This window comes from Periplaneta americana, chromosome 10 (assembly GCF_040183065.1).
Source record: "Periplaneta americana isolate PAMFEO1 chromosome 10, P.americana_PAMFEO1_priV1, whole genome shotgun sequence".
In the NCBI taxonomy this organism is placed as follows: domain Eukaryota; kingdom Metazoa; phylum Arthropoda; class Insecta; order Blattodea; family Blattidae; genus Periplaneta; species Periplaneta americana.
In genome coordinates, this window is record NC_091126.1 from 183,119,192 (window position 1) to 183,141,109 (window position 21,918).

General features: G+C 36.3%; 1 protein-coding gene across 17 annotated transcripts in view; it reads right to left on the bottom strand.

The window, feature by feature from the left end:
• The window catches only part of mon2 (Mon2 homolog, regulator of endosome-to-Golgi trafficking), a 272,572-nt gene that overhangs the window by 162,605 nt on the left and 88,049 nt on the right, over window positions 1–21,918 (bottom strand). For all 17 annotated transcript variants that reach the window (XR_011334650.1, XR_011334648.1, XR_011334647.1 and 14 more), the window contains one exon: window positions 13,285–13,527. Coding sequence is in view for 9 of the 17 variants with exons in the window: in XM_069838580.1 (XP_069694681.1) it covers window positions 13,285–13,527 (243 nt within the window). In the remaining 8 variants the exon portion in view is untranslated. The remainder of the gene's footprint in view (window positions 1–13,284; window positions 13,528–21,918) is intronic.

Here is a 21,918-nt window from a genome sequence, read left to right on the forward strand (position 1 = left end):
TGCCATATTAGAAGCACAGCACTTTTTGAAACCCTCCACAACTGCTTCACTGCTAATACTATGCCAAGCTGTATTTAGCCACTGTGTCAACAACAGCACATTTTCTTCTTTTTAATTTGCCTACTGAGAGCACAGAATGGTTCCCCTTTAAGTAACCAGTCATTATACCCTCTGCAACATCTTGCATTTGGAGATGAGATGCATCCCCCTAGAATACTAATTAAATCAGAATTAATTTCTGTTATCTTCTCCTTCATTTTGCCACTTGTGTGGTCACAAAAGGAATCAAGAACTAACAATTCTCTTGTTCTTAAAACACCTGGTCGTCATTCCCACACAACTTTAAGCCGGTCACCAACCAACTCCTCAGTCATTGATCCTTTCTCCTGTACTCTAAATATAACATCAGGTGGTAATTGCTCATTAGGAATGTTTTCTCTTTTATAATTACATATGGTGGCAGTTACAGTAACGACGATTGTAATGCATGCTTTTTCAATGCCTGTAGATTTAACCAACACAGATTTTTATTCTTTTTGTCCACTGTCTCACTTGATGGCTTATCAAAAAAATACTGGAGTTTGGTTGGCATTGCTCACCTGTTCAACAAGATAGTTGTGCCCTTTTCAAATTGTATTATGCATCACTGATAGACAATCAACTTCTCTGTGTAATCTGAATACAGGCACTGCATTAAAGTAGTGCAGCACCATAAAGTTAATCCTGAATATCTCATCATATGTCAATTTATGATTTTTAGGACTTAGTGCTTCTTTAAGTAATCTGTCTATTAAATAGTTGAATGTATTAACTTTATGTGCATAAGGGTCAATGGAATCAATGTGAATGCTACGGTGTGTAGCCGTGAGTTTTCTAAATATGTTATAATCAAACTTAGTGTTTAGCGCCATAATAGAAAGATCGAGAAAATTTATAGCTCTGTTCTTTTTCAAATGTGTAGTTTAAATTTTGGTGTATATTGTTGAATGTATCTACTATATGACTGTGTATTTAATTTTTGTTTTCATATATGATTATATTATCTTCAACGATTCATCTATATAGTATAATTTTATGTTGAATTGTTTTGATATATTTTCTATATTCTTCATATCCAGTATGAACACGTCAGCTGACAGGACTGAAAGAGGGTTACCCATAGCTACACCTTTTGTATAATTGTACATTTTGTTGTTAAATTTAAAGTAATTCTGTTTTGTACTGGGTTGATGCAAAATTCGTAGCATTTAAGAGCTATAGTGAGGATCACATAAGACAGTTCCTAAAAGGCTAATTTGGCCGTCTCTTCAGCATTGCCAACTAATACCAGATATCACCAAAGAGGGTAAAATCAAAATGCCATGTACAATAATAATAATAATAATAATAATAATAATAATAATAATAATAATAATAATAATAATAAAAGGTTTAAGTGCACAATACCGGAGTGGGCGTATGGTAATTGTGTAGATGCCAGGTGTTCACAAATCCCACTTCTGAACTACTCTTACATCTCGTAGGCATTACTGTTAACTCTGATACTTTTATCTATGTTTGTTATACATTATGTTGGTTTTCGACAGTTCAGGAATAATATAGAAGGGTTATGGCGAAGGTATCTTGTGGGGCTTGCCCTCCACTATAAGCCCCTGCTATATTGTAAACACAATGAATATCATCTTTCCAGATAGAGGAAGCATTGACGCAGAAATATATATATATATTTTTTTTTTTCTGTATATATACAGGGTGTTTCAAAAATACGGGGCATAATTTCAGGTATGTATTTCCCACATATAGACAATCAAAATAGTTCATTACAACATGTGTCCGGAAATGCTTTATTTCCGAGTTATGGCCTTCACAACATTGAAATTCACCGGAACCATACCTCATATTTTAGAAGATACTCCACTGATCAATCGTCAACACATTCATTTCTTGCATGATGGCGCTCCTGCACACTTCAGTCATACAGCTCGCCGGTACTTGGATCGAAGGTTTCCTGATGGATGGATAGGTAGAGGTGGCCCAATTGCTTGGCCTCCACGCTCACCTGATCTGAACCCTCTCGATTTCTACTTGTGGGGCCATTTAAAATCATTGGTTTATTCGTCTTCGGTGCCTGATTTGGAATCCCTTCGGAATCGAATTGTGGCATGTTCTGAGGACATACGCAATACTCCTGGAGTTTGGGATCGTGTTCGCAGGTCAATGAGACATCGATGTGAGGTCTGTATTCAAGCAGGAGTTGGACATTTTGAACATCTTTTGTAATGACAAAGACCTGCGGAAAGAAAAACGTTCCGGTGAATTTCAATGTTGTGAAGGCCATAACTCGGAAATGAAGCATTTCCGGACACATGTTGTAATGAACTATTTTGATTGTCTACATGTGGGAAATACATACCTGAAATTATGCCCCGTATTTTTTAAACACCCTGCATATATACATATATATATATATATATATATATATATATATATATATATATAGATAATGTCATTTTAGTACTCACTTTATATCTAATTCGCGTCTTCATTCGTACTTTTGAATTGTCAATGTGATGTTTTGAAGTAATAAAACACTATTAACATTAATCTATACCAGGGGTTTCAGCACAGAGCACCCTGGGGCTAGCATCTCTTACCCATGGAAAATGCAGTGTACCATGGTGCACTCATAGCTGCTATTGGGTATGCTCTCTATCTCTTTCTGCTGCACAACGGTGCACACGGGACGGCACCGCTTACCCTTTGCATATTTCAGTGAGTGCTGACAACCACTGATCTATACGGATATTGTTTGTAAAATTAAAGTTGGTTCACTGCTCACTGTTACTGGTACTGTTGATTTCACTCAAAGCTGGTTAACTCTGTCTGCTTACATCCTGTTCTCAATGCATTGTTTTTGATGCCATCTAGTGTGGGGTTTATATTAATGATATGAAGGTGTATTTATGTTGGAGATTTGGAGGTTGTTCTCGTAACTTGACTTCATAGCATAGTGGTTAAGCTACTAGTGTCGCTTAGGGAAGGTAAGTAATTTAAAAATATGATATGTGTTGTAGTCGGTTTAATGTAGATTAAATATAAGTAATGTGTGACATTAGTGACATTGTGAGTGACATAAAATAGGTGATAAGATATGACAGATAGAGGAGGAGGAGGAGGAGGAGGAGAAGAGGAGGAGGGTAGTAGGAGAAGAAGAGAACAGGAGTGTAATTTCGTTTTTATTTCCGAGTAAATAAGATGATGTCATGACTGGCTGTATTCGAAATATTCGCCACTCAGTATTGTGCACTTGTTCCAAATAATAATAATAATAATAATAATAATAATAATAATAATAATAATAATAATAATAATAATAATAATAATAATAATATATTAACAATAACGATGATTTACTTATTTACTACATCTCATATTTATGTTGAAAGGGGTTTTCTAAATGGTTCAATAATTTGTGAAAGAGTAGGCTTATATTTTCCTCCTGGACCTCTTGCACATTATGTTGGAAATTAATAGAATATTATGATCTAATATTAAAATGTATTTTGTCTAACAACATGAAATTCATTGCTTTGACTAAACAGTTCACGATTCAAGAGACCTAACCTAAAAATGTGTTTTGTTTGATCACGTAAAATGATTTTACAAACTCCGAAAACCGAATGCCACTTTGAGATATATGCTTAAGAATACTTACTTACTCCTAATAATTTTGCTATTCTAGTTATAATTGCTGTCTCTGTGCTCATTTTCTATTGATCACCCAAGTGTATGTATCACACCATATGTTTTATTTATTTACACTTATCTGACTATAATCTTGAATTGTAACCACATTGAAATGCAACACATTAAATAACTATTATGTATTAATATAATGCTGATATTAATTAATTATTAGTATGTTCGAATTTCACTAGCTTCCAGTAATCGGCTCAGAAATATGGAACAATTTGAATTTTCAGAATTTGCACTGCCGACAACAGCTGTTCTTGCTGCCAATGTAACAGTTAGAAAATCACTACCATTTGTAATATTTCTCAGTATCGAAATTCGAAACGCACTTGGCAAAAGAAAATTCAACATTCAAACTAGAAAATCACCATAATCCACTAGCATATGTAGTAATGGGGGAAAAATGGTTAGGTTTTACCCTCAGGGTATTAAGCTGATCCGGACATACTTAAAGTGAAGACCTGATGATGCTTCTTATGTGCGCAAAAACATTTGTCTAAAGTTTAAAAAAGAACATTAAAGCACTGATAAGTTAATGTGACGGAAAATGTAACTTAAAAAATAAACACACAAATTAAATATAACTTATCTGAACACACAGTGACTGTAAAAGTAGTCCTAAAAAAAAAAACTGGCCTGATGAAAACGAGTTCAATATAAACCCACGAAACATAAAATTCCAATTACTACTGTTGGTTGGTGCAACATATCAGCTCAGTGACAGTCATTAACAAGTTAGTTTTTTTTCTCACTTTTAAAAAAAGATTTTCATTTCGAAACTTTTTTCTATACTTTCATTAGACATTGATTGAGCTATCAATGAAAAAAATTACAGCACGATTGATTGACTATCATAGGGGCTACGACATGATAAATAATGCGAAATATTGTATAGTAGATCCTTACTTTAAAGGAATATGTGCACCAATCCCTTACGATTCTTTCTGAAGTTTTACGAATATGAACATACATCACCAAATACATCACTACTGACGAACATAAAGTTAGATGTTTAGCAGGAGACAGGGTTGTGAAAACTCTCTATTATTTCAAATAACTGTGTTAAGGGCAGTTACACTGGAAACTTTGACTGAGAGGTTTCCTGAGGTGGACCAGTTCTGCTACAGCAGCACGAGAAAGTGCAAGAGTCAGGACTGTACTCTAGGCAATTCCAGTTGGCTACCCCTGTAGAACATCTGGTGACTAACTTGGAGGGAGAAGTTATGGCCATACATCTGACCCTAGAGTTTAAAATCCAGAAATTACAGTAAGGGTTCCAAAGCGTGAATGTGAAGTGAGCTAGTCCGCCAACCAAATCTAGCTCTCCTCTTTGATTCAATGAAGAGAACAATGCGATCATCTCAGGAAGGCCAGAGGGAAGAAATGAGCAGCACTGCTGAAGGAAGACAAACGACAGACGAGTATCGGCACATCTGCACCTGGTTAACAAACCACATGGACTTATATTTTGAACTACAGGATATTAGGGAAAAGTTTATAAGTGACAATGAACTCTATACAAGGACAGGAAAATTACCGTATTGGCCCGAGTGTAAGCCGCACCCAAGTATAAGCCGCACCCTTAATTTTAGGGGGAAAGGAGAAAAAAAAGAAAAATTGAGTGCAGAATGAGAAAAAAAGAAAAATTGAGTGCAGTGAAATTTACCTGTCACATTATACAGTTACAAAACTGTTTACACTATTTAAACACTTTTTCTTCAATTACGGTATTACGTGGGTAAATCACCAAAAATACCGGTACAACTAATCACCGTCTTCTCCAATGTCACTGCTGACTTCACTACTACCGGTACCGGTATTTGTTTCATCACTGTCACTTTGTTCATCACTCTCTGCCCAAAGTGCGTCGTCCTCACTGCCATCCAGAGCATTAGACACGCAGCATTTCTTGAAGCCTTTGATGATTGAATCTGGTGATATCGTGTGCCATGAAGAGAGAATCCACTCACACATAAGGCTGACAGATGGCTTCTTGATCTTCCCAGATGGAGTGAATGCATGACCCCCTTCTAGAAGCCAATCCGAATACTGTTTTCGGAGATGGTCTTTAAAAGGCTTGTTCACGACGACATCAAGCACCTGCAATTTTGATGTCATAACTCCAGGTATGACGACTAGGTCTGTCTTCAATGCAGTAATTTTCTTCTTTACTTCGGGTGTGAGGTGACCTTTAAAGGCATCCAATACTAACATAGCCCTCTTACAGAGCAGCGCACCTGGTCTGCGATTCCAAACCGTAGCTAGCCAGTCCACCATTAGTTCGGTTGTCATCCATCCTTTCTCTTGGCAACGAATCACTAATCCCTTAGGTAAATTCTCCTTGGGCATAGTTTTACGCTTCAGAATAACGTACGGAGGCAGTTTTCCTCCATCTGCCGTAACCGCCAGCATCACAGTGATTCTTTGTTTTTCATTTCCAGTTGTTCTCAATGATATGCTTTTCGCCCCTTTATTGTCAACTGTCATATTGCTCGGCATGTCCCAAAATACAGGCGTCTCGTCGGCATTGCCGATCTGGTGTAATGGGTAAGAGTGGCGCTGACGCAATTCAATGACGTGCCTCTGGAAGTTGATGAGTTTTTCAGTAAAATCCTCTGGCAGTCTCTGTGCTAATGAAGTGCTTCGTCGGAGAACAAGGCCACTTCTAAGCATAAACCTGCGGCACCAACCTATACTCCCATGGAATTCTGTCAGTGGAATGTTTAGGGTCTTCGCTATTTCCAACGATTTTACCTGGATTACTTGTCGAGAGATAGGCATCCCTTCTTTCCTTTTGTCTTGTACAAAGGAAAGGACCCTACGTTCTAGTTCAGGGTATTTCCCAGCCTTGGGTCCTCTGAAAGATTTTCTGGTTGTATTGGCATTTTTCAGTTTATCCTCCGAGGCGATCCAGCGCCGCACATTAGACTCATCCACACTACACTTTTTGCCGGCTTCTCTATTAGACGTACTCCTAGCATGACGAATAACTGCAAGTTTGAAACTAGCGTCATAACTGCGCCGAATTCCCAAGCTTGTTGAAGCTTTTCTTTCTACGTTTCCGCTCATGGCTGAACCCGTAGCTACGTACAAACTGTTTTAATCTGTCCTATCATACACAAGAGTACGATCACTGTAATATGAAGATTGGTACATTGTTGCGTCATATACCATACGACTGCTGACAATTTCAAACACGAGCGCGTGGCATTGTTGCTCCATTTCAAAATGATAAAATTACCGGTAGCAACATGCGCCACATTTCAAGTTTAAATTTATCGGCTGCGCAAATAAGCCGCACCCCAACTTTTCGAGTTTGAAATTTGAATAAAAAGTGCGGCTTATATTCGGACCAATACGGTATATTGGGCTACAGAGGGAACAAGTGGCACAAGCAGCATATCGTCGGTGAAGAAACAATACCGTGTAAGTAACAAAATGCAGATTTTACAGGACAAACAAAAAACGTAATTTTTAAAAGACTAATCACTTCCGCAATGTGAAATTCGGCATGGTATTAGTAAATAACGCTAGAAATGTGTGCAATATCCGAAAATAAAATTACGTTGCAATTTTAAGTTATTTGTGTTAGTTACATAGTATTAGAAGGCCAGCTGTGAAGATTTATGTCAGTTACGTGGTATTGCACTAAATGAGTTTTCACTTAATTTTCAACGATAGAACATTTTTAAAGTAAAGAAGTGTTACAATTAAAAGACGTAAGTAATATTTTAGTACTCTTAATTTTATTTTTAATATTACTGAAGTTTTTTACAGAAAAATATTGTACTTTTTAAACAATATTTGGAAAGGTTTCCTGTAAAACAATAACCTTGAAAAAGATCAATGTGATGTAATTATAATTATGTTTATTATTTTGTGAGACGTGTTAATGAATTACAGTGTTGTTTCTAAGATTGTCATGTATGACATAAGAAAATACACCTTGCTTATAAACAAAATTACACATAACCAATGTTATCATAGAATGCATGACAGTCCTTTGGCAGAACACTTTTGAGTTGCTGCAAGTGATTCCACTTTGACTTTTTAATTCTCAGTGGTTGAGAATATAATTTCTTTCAGTCACTTCTTACTTTGTTTTCTGGGATGCCTTGGCATTTCTTGCCAGTCTTCAGTGAAACGAAACTTGAAAAAAAAATTGTACCATCAGGACGATATTGTATTGCACTCAGATCAGTTACAGACTGATCATTAGTTCCTCTTCCTGGGCGAATTGAATCATACATCCAAAATCTTTTGTCAGCAATTTCTGAAGGAAGAATATTCTAAATGCTTAACACGGTAAAGCTTCTCCTGTTATTGAAACATATTGGCTGGGCAGTGTCCTGTCTCTATTTTTTAACTTGTATTCAATTGCACTGCGAACTGAGTCACATTCCATCTGAGTGTGACACTTCTCTAGATATTTTTGGGTAATCAACACACCTGTAGAAATTGCTAGACCAAGGAGGTCATTAGACATGACTGCATTTCTATTTTGGTATGTACTCGTACATCCATCAGAGTACATAATTACTGGCAGAGGATTTTCTTGTATGCAGTCAGTCAATGGATCTATAACAGAACTGGCGAAAATCGATGCCACCAATTCTGCCTGCGTTTCGTCGAACTAGCAACATACAACATCATGATTTTTCAAGTTGTAAATTGTAAAGTTATGCACACATAATTTAGTCTTATTATACACAGAACTTGCCTGTATGCATGGAACTATTTTGACTGCCTGGAGATCCATGGTGAATACATTGTCCAGTTCCATTGAGCTTCCTCTTTATCCTTTTCTTTTTCTTTTCGAACTTCCTTCTTCTGTTCATCATGTTGCAGCCATGCAGCTTCACTTATATTTCCGGTTTTGTAACTACAACAGATGTGACATTGATCTTTCTTCGGGCTGTAAATGCTGATGTTACTTTCCTGGAAAAGCAGGTTGAAATATCTCGGCTCAGAGGGTCAGTATTTTCACGTGCACATCTGTTTATAAAAATCATGTAACTGAATTTTGGAATGAACTATAGGCTCTAAGTAAAGTTTGCTTGATGACGGTCGACAATAATGGGAAGGTAATTTAGGGAGACTGTCAAAAAATGTCCTGAGAAATTTTTTATCTTCTTCCTTTTTGTCTTTTTTGGCATTAGTGTGGAAAACAGTAGAACAAGAGGACATTCCGTGCTTTGAATTTTCTAACCAATACCTGACACTCTAATCTTTTATTGCAAGAGTATTCAAGAACAGTTTCTTGCACACATGTAATTTTTCATTGCCCACACGGAAATGATGCAACAAAGTACCATTTCTTCTTGACTCACCAGTACTCTTTCCAGGACGTTTTGTCGGGGTTACATCCACAAGACCGTTTTCTCTGATCCCAGGTCATTTTATTCCAAAATGTATAAAAAAAAAATCTCTTGTCTTTCAGCATTTCCAATTACATTGCATTGTCTGAATTTTGATTTTGACAGATTTTGGAATCGCATGACGCCCCTAGTTTCTTTGCATCCCTGAGTGTGTCATGCGTTACTTTCCCAGTTTTCAGCCTTTTATACCCAACGTAGGCTCCTCTGTCTTGCAGTTTTCACAGAACGTTGTGCGCACTTGTTACAACGAAACTCAGTAACTAATAGGTACAGAAGTATTGATGTGTCAGATAACTGCATACAGCTCGAATTGGCGGGAAAAACGATGCTTTGTGGCACACAGGTTGATGTGATTGTTTCCGTAGCATTGTTGAGAAATATTAAATTCAGTCTTTTCTTTCGATGACCCATACCAACTCATCCATATCAAGTGAGCATGTATTAAATTTCAATTTGTTACTGAAAGAAATGTAAAACTCCTTTAATTCAATTTGGGTATATTAAACTATTTTTCGTCGTACTCATTACTGTAAGAAAATATCTAATTGGAGGATACACTTTGTACATAAAATAGCCTACAGTATTATTTTATTCTTCAGTGTTGAAATTTTTCTTATTCAGTTACGCGGTATTTCCAACAAATTTACCCTGAATACAGTTAGGCGGTATTGCATGTAGTATAGTTACGCGGAATTTCAGTAATATTTTCAGAAATTCAGATAAGCGGTATTGTTTCAACTCCTTTTTCTCACATTTACATGGCGAAATTACACTTTCCCGCGCTACCAGATGGTGTGCGCAGTGTCAGGGATGCCAACGCACCAAAAAACAAAAAATCGTCAAAAAGTCAGTTACGCGGTATTGTTTCTTCATCGACGATATGTGTTCCAGTACAGTTAAAAGAAAAAAAAAAACTTTAAGAATGGGTGAAAAGAGAAGGCCGAAAAAGCAGCAACGGAAGCCATCGGAAAAACGGAAAAATTAAAACTGACACAGTAACAGCGTACGTTATGCACAATATATTTAGGCACATGACATACAGCTTTGCAAGATTAGTTCAAGTCCACTGTCCTTCGACTTTCCATAATTGTGGCATCTAGTATCCAAGTATTGCAGAGGTAGTGTCAGTAACAGGTACAGATAGATAATAGCAACAATACACCTCTCACCTCTTATAAGATTGAATGCTACTGGCAGGGTAGCAGCTGAACTACAGATCCTAATGAACGTACCAGCTACTACGCAATTTCATTGCATCATAAGAGAACTCAACTGATGTATACCTGCAAATCTATTTACACACAGAAACCCAAATACAAATGTTAACTTAAGATGGAAGATCCCAAGCACTTAGAACTCGCTAAGGCAACATGGAAACTAATTCAACATGCTCTTTGTCTAGATTCTATTGTCAAAAGTTGTTTAATTTTGTGTAATCGTGACTTGTTTAAAAAAAAAGTACAATGGCATTTTTTCGCGAAATACACACTGTTCCTTCAATTCTTTCATCTTATTTACATCTCTCATTTTGCTAACATTGTTACAAATCATATATAGGAGACGCGTCCAGAAAGTAAGTTTCCCTGGGCTGTTCAGAGAAAGAAAACACAATTTCATGAAAAGATTTAATGGAACAAATACAGCAAGATGATAATCGCTCAGTCATATACAATTCGGCACACAACAGATCTTCTGCAGGAGTTCCACTGGGAGGTGTTTCAGCATCCACCCTACAGCCTGCATGTCGAACCCAACAATTACCATGCATTTCACAGTGACATAGAAGTGCAGACGGCTGTCACACGCTGTTCCAATCCCAGGCAGCAGACTTCCACGACACAGGGATACAGAAGTTGATCCCATGGTATGACAAATGTCTCAATTTTGGTGGGGAATATGTTGAAAAATAGCTCAACAATTGCGGTATCTGTTCCAGTAAATCCTTCCATGAAATTGTGCTTTCTTTCTCCAAACGGCGCCAGGGAAACTTACTTTCTGGACGCGCCTCGTATATAATGTTCCCCTCCTTCATTTCTATTTTTTATATTTTTATATTCTCCATAGCATTGTAAATGAGGTATAATTTAATACTTGTGTATATGCAATTCAGGCACTCCCTGGAAAACAACTTAACATACATTACGTAGTTTTTCCATTTACAGTAGAGTATATATTGAATTCTTAATAACACCTCTGCCTCTCGACAAAATATTGTTTCTCTCTAATAAACATAGCACCCTCTAAGAATGTTAGAATGTCTGAATATCAGTTTGCGTAATGCTGTTAATTGAGATCTAAAATTTTTTATGCTCTCTATCTCAAATTCAAGATTTTATAGTTAAGTTCTTGTTCCAGAGAGTTTTTCTATTAATGAATCACTTGTAAACATGCAAATGTGCCCCCTAATAACAACAAATTTTCATTATGTGAATGCAGTGGTGTACGCAGGATTTTGTCAAGGGGAAGTTATTATTAAAATTGTTTACAATTAACATTATTGGTATTTTAAATTTTATGTACCGGTATTATTATTATTATTATTATTATTATTATTATTATTATTATTATTATGCTACAATATATTTATAAATATCCTCATAAAATAATCTTGAAACATAATATCCAATTTTTAACAAATTTTAACTTGTTTAATTTTGTATCATTATTACACCTACACAATAATCACTTACAGATATTTAGTCAACAGTTATTTGTTATGATAGGTAAGACACTTTACATAACAGGAAAAAACATGGAAACAATCGAATATATTGAAATAAATTTAATTAAACACGATAATGGAACATGGAACTCACCAAGGATGAAGAATGAAACTGGCATGATGAATATATTAAAGGAGGGGTAGGTGGACTATGCCTTATGTCGATGTAGATTTTGTTACTCTGGCAGTGAAAAATTAGAGAATGGAAAACAATTATGGTTTAAAAAAATTCAAATCTAAATATGTCATTTTTTTAAGTTCAAGGGCAGAAGAGGGTTCTAACCCTGTATCTCCCCTTTGCGTACTTCCCTGTGTGAATGTCTCACATTATAACTGCCAAATTGTTGGGAATTAAAATATATTTTGTACTATGATATTATATCAGAGAGAGAAAAAGTTAGAATTTATAAAACAGTTATATTACCGGTTCTTCTGTATGGTTGTGAAACTTGGACTCTCACTCTGAGAGAGGAACATAGGTTCAGGGTGTTTGAGAATAAGGTGCTAAGGAAAATATTTGGGGCTAAGCGGGATGAAGTTACAGGAGAATGGAGAAAGTTACACAACACAGAACTGCACGCATTGTATTCTTCACCTGACATAATTAGGAACATTAAATCCAGACGTTTGAGATGGGCAGGGCATGTAGCACGTATGGGTGAATCCAGAAATGCATATAGAGTGTTAGTTGGGAGACCAGAGGGAAAAAGACCTTTAGGGAGGCCGAGACGTAGATGGGAGGATAATATTAAAATGGATTTGAGGGAGGTGGGGTATGATGATAGAGACTGGATTAATCTTGCACAGGATAGGGACCGCTGGCAGGCTTATGTGAGGGCGGCAATGAACCTTCGGGTTCCTTAAAAGCCATTTGTAAGTAAGTAAGTAAGGTTATTTTACGATGCTTTATCAACATCTTAGGTTATTTAGCATCTGAATGAGATGAGGGTGATAATGCTGGTGAAATGAGTCCAGGGTCCAACACCGAAAGTTACCCAGCATTTGCTCATATTGGGTTGAGGGAAAACCACGGAAAAAACCTCAACCAGGTAACTTGCCCTCACAGGGAATCGAACTTGGGCCACCTGGTTTCGTGGCCAGATGCACTAACCATTACTCCACAGGTGTGGACTCGATCCTGATTAAGACTGGTACAAGCATTTATATGAGGATGATATGCCACTTATTAGCAGAAGCATATCGTCTTCTGAAATACATTCCAGTCTATTAAAATCAAGTTCCAAATATACAACTTTTTTGTTGCATTTCATGACCCCAAAAAGCAATGCAACATTGTCAGCAGCACAACTATAAATTAACTATATAAACACATCGAAAATATTATGCTAATATTAGTATCTATCAATATGTGAGAAAAGAAATACAACAATGAGCATGTTAATCTAGAAAGTGTTGCATCATATACCTTACCCTATTAGAATATGCTAGTTCCATTGCTTCATGTGAAAGTTTGCATAAGGCATCAATGAGATGATGAAGAGCCACATCATCCAAATATTGGCTAGACTCAAAGAGACGGCTAAGCATGGCAGACAGGACAGGCAGATCAGCCATTACAGCTGTAGTTATCACAGCATTGGAGTCGGCTGTTGTGCGTCCAGCTTTCAAACTTCCACCGGTTGATGGTTTCAAACCCAGTATCCATACTAAATGCTGCAAAATGAAATTAACACAGTCTTGAAAATAATTTCACACCAATATTTGCAAAGTTTAGCATGTATGTAGTATAACTGCTAAATTAAGCAAAGCTCCATTTATAAGTCGGATAAAGCTGAAATAGTAAAAGTAGATATAAGGAAATCAAACAGCCATTTCAGAATATTTACAACTTATAACTCACTTAACAATAACATGAATATATATGTATTTAATTGATGTAGAAACTAAAACATTGGCAATTGCCGATTTTAATGCACATGCAGCAGACTGGGGATATGAAGTTGGTAAATCCTTGCTATAGTAATGTCACAAGAGGTTTGGGATTTGCTCATAAATCCACTCGCTTCGCTCTAGGATTTATTTGGGAAATCTCAGACCTCAAGTGACATTTATTAGGAATATTTCGTGAATTAAATAAAAATGTAAATATATATCCCTAAAATTCGCTCACAAAATGTTAATAATTGTATATTTATGAACACTTAACCTATTCAGACATTGTGAAGTCGAAATAGATGAATAACGATTACTGCAATAAAGAAATTGAATGTTATTCAGTAATGCCAACTGAGAAAAGCGAAATACGGGTTTAAAAAATGTTAATTACATGTACTGCCCTTTTTTCTTGTTATTATAACAGAAATACGTTTTCATTATCTGCTGAAATCATAATTTAATTCAAACATTTTACAGTATAATTACAAATAACCTGATTAATACATTAATTAAATGAACAATTGTTATGAAGGAGTGCCATTTTCTTTAGATACAACGGACATGGAATTAGAAGATGAAGATGTAGATGTGGAAGTAGGATTTCGCACTTTATTTAGTACAATGGATTCATGCTCATCAATTTAGGTGGAAACAGTTGGCGACACTGACTAAACAAAAGAACGACCATGTGATAAAATGATAGTGATAAATCGAGTTATAGGAATTATCACGATGTATGATTGCGATTGATCGGAATTCAAAATTTCAATATGCTTCATTGGCCGAAAATGGAATGATGTCATATAAACGAAATAGTCATCTGATATTGCATATACATAAAAAAAAAGACGACCCACCCAGGAAGTGGTTATACAGGATGATAATCGCATCAGCCAACATCAATTCCAATTGATATCAAACCAATATGCTTCTGGAACTGCAAAAAGGCATTATGGGAAAAATTTATGAATGAAACAGAAATTGCATTTTCAATTCACACAACAGATAGTACTGAATCTGGAGACGTTAAAACTAATTTTGAGTAATCTTTGCAAGGTCATAATCGAATGTGTAAAAAAGGGTTCCACAAAGCAAAATCTGGTCAAACAAACAAAATTGGAAAGAGAAAGACAAGACTGCTACTACACGAGATCCAATGGATGTACAATATTGGAGAAGAATACAGCAGAAATTACACGAAAAAAAAAAGTCAAATTCTAGATTATAGGAAAGATAATGGAATATAATTTGAACAATAGGAAACCACTTCATAAAAAGATAAAGTTATAGTGATGAATATAACTCCAACAGACAATAAACGAATTTATAATATTATATTCACCAATATCTACACAAGTACAAAGTCTCTATCAGAGCGAGAATGACTGAAAAAATGAGCACCAAGTAGGAAAAATGCTTCATGTTCACTTTTGGTGCAAAAGGTGTTGATGGTGCCATCTAGTGGCTTAGCATGAACATTAATGATGGATAATCAGATGTCATCTGAATAACACCTACATGAGAAGAGCTTATTTCCAAAGTGACGTAAATCCATGTAATAAAAAAATCTCATTTCCTTATAATTATTTTCAGATATGATTATGAATATAATATAGTTTCATTCATTACTTCTATACATATTGTGATACTGTGTTTTAAAAATCTCGTCACTGGAAATAGTGATAATTACCTCATGTAACCAAAAGTTATGACATTTTGGAACCAAATTATTTATTTATTGACATAGGTTTTGGGTGAAATTGAAACACAACAATTTATACCTACATTTAAAATCTTAATTATAAATGAAGTCCACCAGTTATTATAGTATTTACATCAGCAAAATATATTTCTAAATAAATGTTCAAAGCATGAAATACATTATATTGTCTTCAGTTATTGCCATCACTGTCATTATAATTATGAATTTTGCCAGTTGCAGAAAACACGGCATTGCAGGATGAATCTCAGTTATGCTGAATTTATTTAGAAGCATCTATCTATATATCTTTCATCTTCTATTTCACTGCATGACTTAAGTGTTCTTGTCGAGGCTTAAGAGATGACCACTCACCCCTTTTCAGTAATGTATGAAAACATTCTGACATCCCTATACAGGGTGTTTCAAAAATACGGGGCATAATTTCAGGTATGTATTTCCCACATGTAGACAATCAAAATAGTTCATTACAACATGTGTCCGGAAATGCTTTATTTCCGAGTTATGGCCTTGCGACTGTGCGACGTGTATTCAAATCAAGAGCTGGCAGAGATACACTTCATGTACAGTAAGGCGGACGGCAATGCTGCGCTGGCTCGTCGTTTGTACCAGGAGAGGTACCCACAGCGACAATGTCCAGATCGGAAGACATTTGTATGTCTCCATTACCGTCTGTGCGAATATGGAAAATTTAACTCTCCTGGTTTGGGAAGGGGACGACCAAGATCTACAACTCCAGAAGTACAGGAGGAGATTATGGAGGCTATGAACATGACTCCTTCTATCAGCACACGAAGGGTAGCGTTGCAAGTCAATGTTCCTCATACGACTGTCTGGAGACTGTTGAAAGAGTATCAATTGTATCCTTATCATTTGCAACGTGTACAGGCACTGTCACCAGCAGATTACCCTGCACGAGTTAGGTTCTGTCAGTGGTTCTTGCAGCAGTGTGGTGTAAATCCGAACTTTCCTGCCTTAGTATTATTTACAGATGAAGCACAGTTCACACGAGATGGCATAACAAATTTCCACAATCAGCATGTATGGGCGTCTGAAAACCCACGTGCAACTGTTCCATCTCATCACCAGGTGCGGTTCTCCCTCAACATGTGGGCCGGTATCATTGGTGAGCGATTAGTTGGACCCCATGTACTTGTAAACAGACTTACGGGGCAGGCGTACACAAACTTCCTGGAAAACACCATACCTCATGTTTTAGAAGACACTCCACTGATCAATTGTCAACACATTCACTTCTTGCATGATGGCGCTCCTGCACACTTCAGTTGTACTTGGATCGAAGGTTTCCTGATCGATGGATAGGTAGAGGTGGCCCAATTGCTTGGCCTCCACGCTCACCTGATCTGAACCCTCTCGATTTCTACTTGTGGGGCCATTTAAAATCATTGGTTTATTCATCTCCGGTGCCTGATTTGGAATCCCTTTGGAATCGAATTGTGGCATGTTCTGAGGACATACGCAATACTCCTGGAGTTTGGGATCGTGTTCGCAGGTCAATGAGACATCGATGTTAGGTCTGTATTCAAGCAGGAGGTGGACATTTTGAACATCTTCTGTAATGACAACGACCTGCGGAAAGAAAAACGTTCCGGTGAATTTCAATGTTGTGAAGGCCATAACTCGGAAATGAAACATTTCCGGACACATGTTGTAATGAACTATTTTGATTGTCTATATGTGGGAAATACATACCTGAAATTATGCCCCGTATTTTTTAAACACCCTGTATGTGTGCATTTGCAGAGCACTTTGTTTGCACTTATCTCAACAGATTTAAATTCTGAAATATTAAAATAAAGTTTCAATTTAATATGTTCCCTAGTTGAGGGTTTTCATGTGTAGAGATACCAGTTCTTGCCAAAAAATTTCGACACTTTCGGTTTAATGCAGCATCTTTTCAATCCTACCAAATGCGCGATCTATGGGTAAGTAACATCCCATCACAGAAAATGTTATTTTTACAGTAATGGCAAACTGATCAGCAACTTCGTTAGTTTTCCGTACTTGAATCGCACTTTTTATGAATGCATCTCGTTCATGTTTCCTTGTTTTTCATAAAACAATGTGTGAAAACGTCTGAAGGCAGTATGTAACAACGCAGTAGCCTGACAATGACCATCATTATGTTTACATGCTATTTTCTGAATGCAGCCATCATTCACATATTTCTGCATTTTCTTTCTATTTTTCATCCAGCTTTTTTCCTGGCAGTCTGTTCAAACTGATGTTCTATATTTCTTCGAAGTTAGCCATGACCTTGATTTACCGCTATAAAGCACAAAGTAAGTTCCCAACTTATTCCACTACCAGCTGTAAGCAGCCATGATATTCCTGCGTCATATCACATAATGCCCAGAAAGCTAACAGATTGGTCAAAATGGAATTGTTACATAAATGCTATCAAACCCCGAAATTAAAGTAAAAGCCCATTAAGCCAAATATCTCTTAATCTGAACAGGAATTAAAAGAGTAAAATAAAATTTGTAACAAAAAACTCGACAACAAATTTCAGTATTCTAACATGGTGCACCATAATTTTTCATGTACTATAGACCTAATGGTATCTGGTGACCCTGTCTTTGGGCACACCACTTATGCCAGGAAAGTACAGTGAATAACCTTCACCCTCCTCCCTTTCCTTGTACTGTGATACTGAAACCTGTATGGACTATGAAATTTCACTTTTAGTTTAATACTAGTCTTTCTTCAGTGCTAAGACTAGGTGCACACTTATCTAGCAAAACTACTTTAAGCAGAAATATTTTTGCTGTAACCGAAAATAATTTTATTTTCTCAAAAAAGGATTTTGCTTTAAAAACGTTTTTGCTGGAAACAAAAACATTAGAGTCATGGCAGACTAGAAGCAAAAACATAAATCAGTCTTGCAATGGCAGTGGAGGATGATGTGGTAGTGTTATGGCACTGGATAGACTCGTGTTGAAATTCACTATGCTTGTTGGATTCAGGCCAGGCTCAGGCCTTAAAGAAACGAAAAAAAAAAAAAAATTTTTTTTTTGCGAATTATGTACTGATTAAAAAAATAATACGAAGATGTTAATGCATGCACGATTAGATGTCCACTCGGCACCCTTCCAGAACAGTAAACTACTAGTAGAGAAAGTTATTATTTAGTTCTACTTCGTATTCGTAATGGCATTTGTATTGTCTCTACTGTCATAGACACAGGGCATTGATTATTTGTTTTACCTGACAGACTGGTAGATTACTCTTTCTCATGCTCCTACTGGAATGATATCTCACCTGACTACTTTGGCTTCTGGCCTCTGCTCTATCTGCTCTGCATATTCCAAGCGCATGCACACAACAAAATGTTTTGCCTTCAAACAATGGTCAGTGTTTGTGTGACGAGCAGTCACAACTCTGCTCAAATTTACTGTATTGTGCTGTACAGCATTTGTGCTTTTCGCTTAATCATGCTTAAACTTGCTTAAACGTGCTATACATCATTCTTGCACTTTGCTCAATCATGTTTAAACATGCTGTACAGCATTTTTTAATCATGCTAGATAAGTGTCCGGCATTCCTATATTAATCATTGAAAAAAACATGTTTGAGTATGTTTAAGCAAAAACGTTTTCACTTAAAGCAGTTTTGCTAGATAAGTGTGTCCCCAGCCTTAGTTCACAAAACTCAAAATGCACAATGTCCTTCAGCAAAAATATAATTGCCAGTGTATGTGTGGAATTTCAAATAGCTAAATAGTGACTGATATAAGAAAGAAAAAAAGTGAAATTGTATCATTTGCATTAAAGTGCAATGTGGACAAACAAATATGTCTAATTAAATGAATGCAGCCATCAGCAGAACAAGAATTGGATGATGCAGTGTAAAAGTACGAGGTGTAGGAATTCAAGCTGACAAAACAACATGGCATAGTTGCAGCTGGATATTCAGGTTCCGCAAAAGCCTTAACAAGCCTAAGTACAGATGCAAGTGCTGTAGAGCCAGGACTCACGAAAGAATAGGGGTTAGGTTTAAATCAGGTGTATAATGCCAACTAAACAGGCCTGTGTTGGCATGCTCTGCCTGATAATATATCAGCATCAAAGTCCTTAAAAACACACCCCTGGACAAAAAAACAGTAAAGAACGCTTTCCTGGACTGCAGATCAGAGCTGTAGTAAATATCCAAGGGCTATTAAGAATATGTAATGTCTACTTACTACTACAAATGGTTCACATGTGATAGATTTCACAACTGCGCTGAGAAGTCATCAGATGGATAAATTCAATAGTGAAGTCAAAGTCATAACCTTACTGGATAATGCACCTGCTCATCTGTGTTGTACAGACAAGATCAGATGTCTATTCTTGCCATCTAATATAATTTTACTAATACAACCACTGAACCACGGCATCCTGTATACTACAAAGACGTTCTACAAAAAGAGAATCTTGTCTGGAGTCTTTGAAGTTGAACCACAGTCTACTATATACAGTCACGAAGCTTGAGTTTTGAGGATGCTAGAAACAATAGACTGTGCCGGTACTATTTTGCATTGCCTGTAATGAGGCGATATTAGCGATCCTAGTGGTGAGCAACTATCTAATGTTTGCATATTTACTACATATTGAGCTTCGTGACTGTATATACTAGACTGTGGTTGAACCTAGGATGGCAAAGGAAAAGAAACCGAAAAACACACTCCAAAATACAGAACCATATACCGTAACTTCAAGCCCGTGATTTTCAATTTCACGGTTTCACTGAAATAAAAAACTACCATGAAGCACTAATTAGGGGTAGTGAGAGATCTGTCACAGCCAAAGAGGTTGAGGACTAGCTTGACAAGTTGATCCAGGTTATCACATAATGAAGAAGAAATTCTGAACAGTATAAACGAAGATAGAGATTGTAAAATTGCGTTTGAGGATGAGGATATTGATATCCAAATGCCAAAAAAGAAGTTTGGGGTTAAAGAATACTTCAATTGTGTGATAAATTTTATTCAACACTGACAATAAGGAAATTTCTGTATACTACTGCCACACGAACTTATAGTAAAAGAGATGTGATAAAAACTGCAAAAAACTTACATTATTTAAACCAAAGTAAGAAAGTTATGGATACCTCGTAATAACAACACATGTACTGTTTTTATTATGTTATACTGTAATTGTTCTTATTCACAAAATTGTCTTTTTTTCTTTTATTTCCGTTAAATACCACTTTTGGTAATATGGGCAACTCTCATCCCTATTAATTGGGTTAACAAGGTTTCACTTACTTACTTATGGCTTTTAAGGAACCCGGAGGATGATTGCTGCCCTCACATAAGCCTGCCATCGGTCCCTATCCCATACAAGATTAATCCAGTCTCTATCATCATATCCCACCTTCCTCAAAATCATTTTAATATTATTCTCCCATCTACGTCTAGGCCTCCCCTAAGGTCTTTTTCCAACAAGGTTTCACTATTCTATTAAATTTCAAAATTAAAACATTTAGAAGTATGAGCAATAATTGATCAGAAACTAACATGGAAGAACCATATTGATATGATTACAGAGAAAGTACGCCAAAGACTCTCCATGCTGAAAAGACTGGCTAGAAATAAGTGGGGAAGCTCAAGAAATGTATTAAGCACAACATATAGTACCCATAAAAAACGAAAATCTGCAATATGGAAGTGAAACTATTATCGCTGTAACTAACTTGTACAAAATCAGGCAATGAGACTTATTACAAGCGCTGTCAAATCTACAACCATGCAAAAGTGATCAGTGCCTGTACCTTGACGGAGAGAAATGCAGCCTTATGTTACCAGTATATGAACACCTAATGACAATTACTGAAGGAACTACATGTCAACCACAACAAATAAGAAAACACAGGAAGGATTTATAGAACAAATTTCACTTATTGCATGAGACAAATTCAACATTCCCCTTTCCTGTTGCCAGACAAATCATGTCTGAACCTCTTTCCTGATGGCCTCATGGCAATATACATTCATTCGCGAAAATGGTTATACAGTTGACTTTAGAGCAACACATTTTTTTTGTGTAAATATTACTTTTAATATGAATAAGATCATTGTATACATGCAGAATTTATTCAGATTTTTTCACATCAATAAATTGATTCGTTCCAGATCTGAAATTCACAATATCACGCAAACATTTTTATCTCCTGGCTCAGCGCAAAACAAAACACAAGATCGAAAATGTGCAGTTTTAACATTTACATGTGCAGTTGGAACATTTACTTTATGTGGGTCTGTGTACAGTGCTGCTATGAGACTTTAGCTTGTGAATTACGGTACTATAGTTTAGTGTTTGCATAATAGCATAGTGTAGCTTTCAAACCCGTGCTGGCAGACTGTGATAGTGATATGAATTAAAATATCTGTATGGTGGTGTATAATATTTAAGAATAATATTTACTGGCAGGTATTTATAGTAATC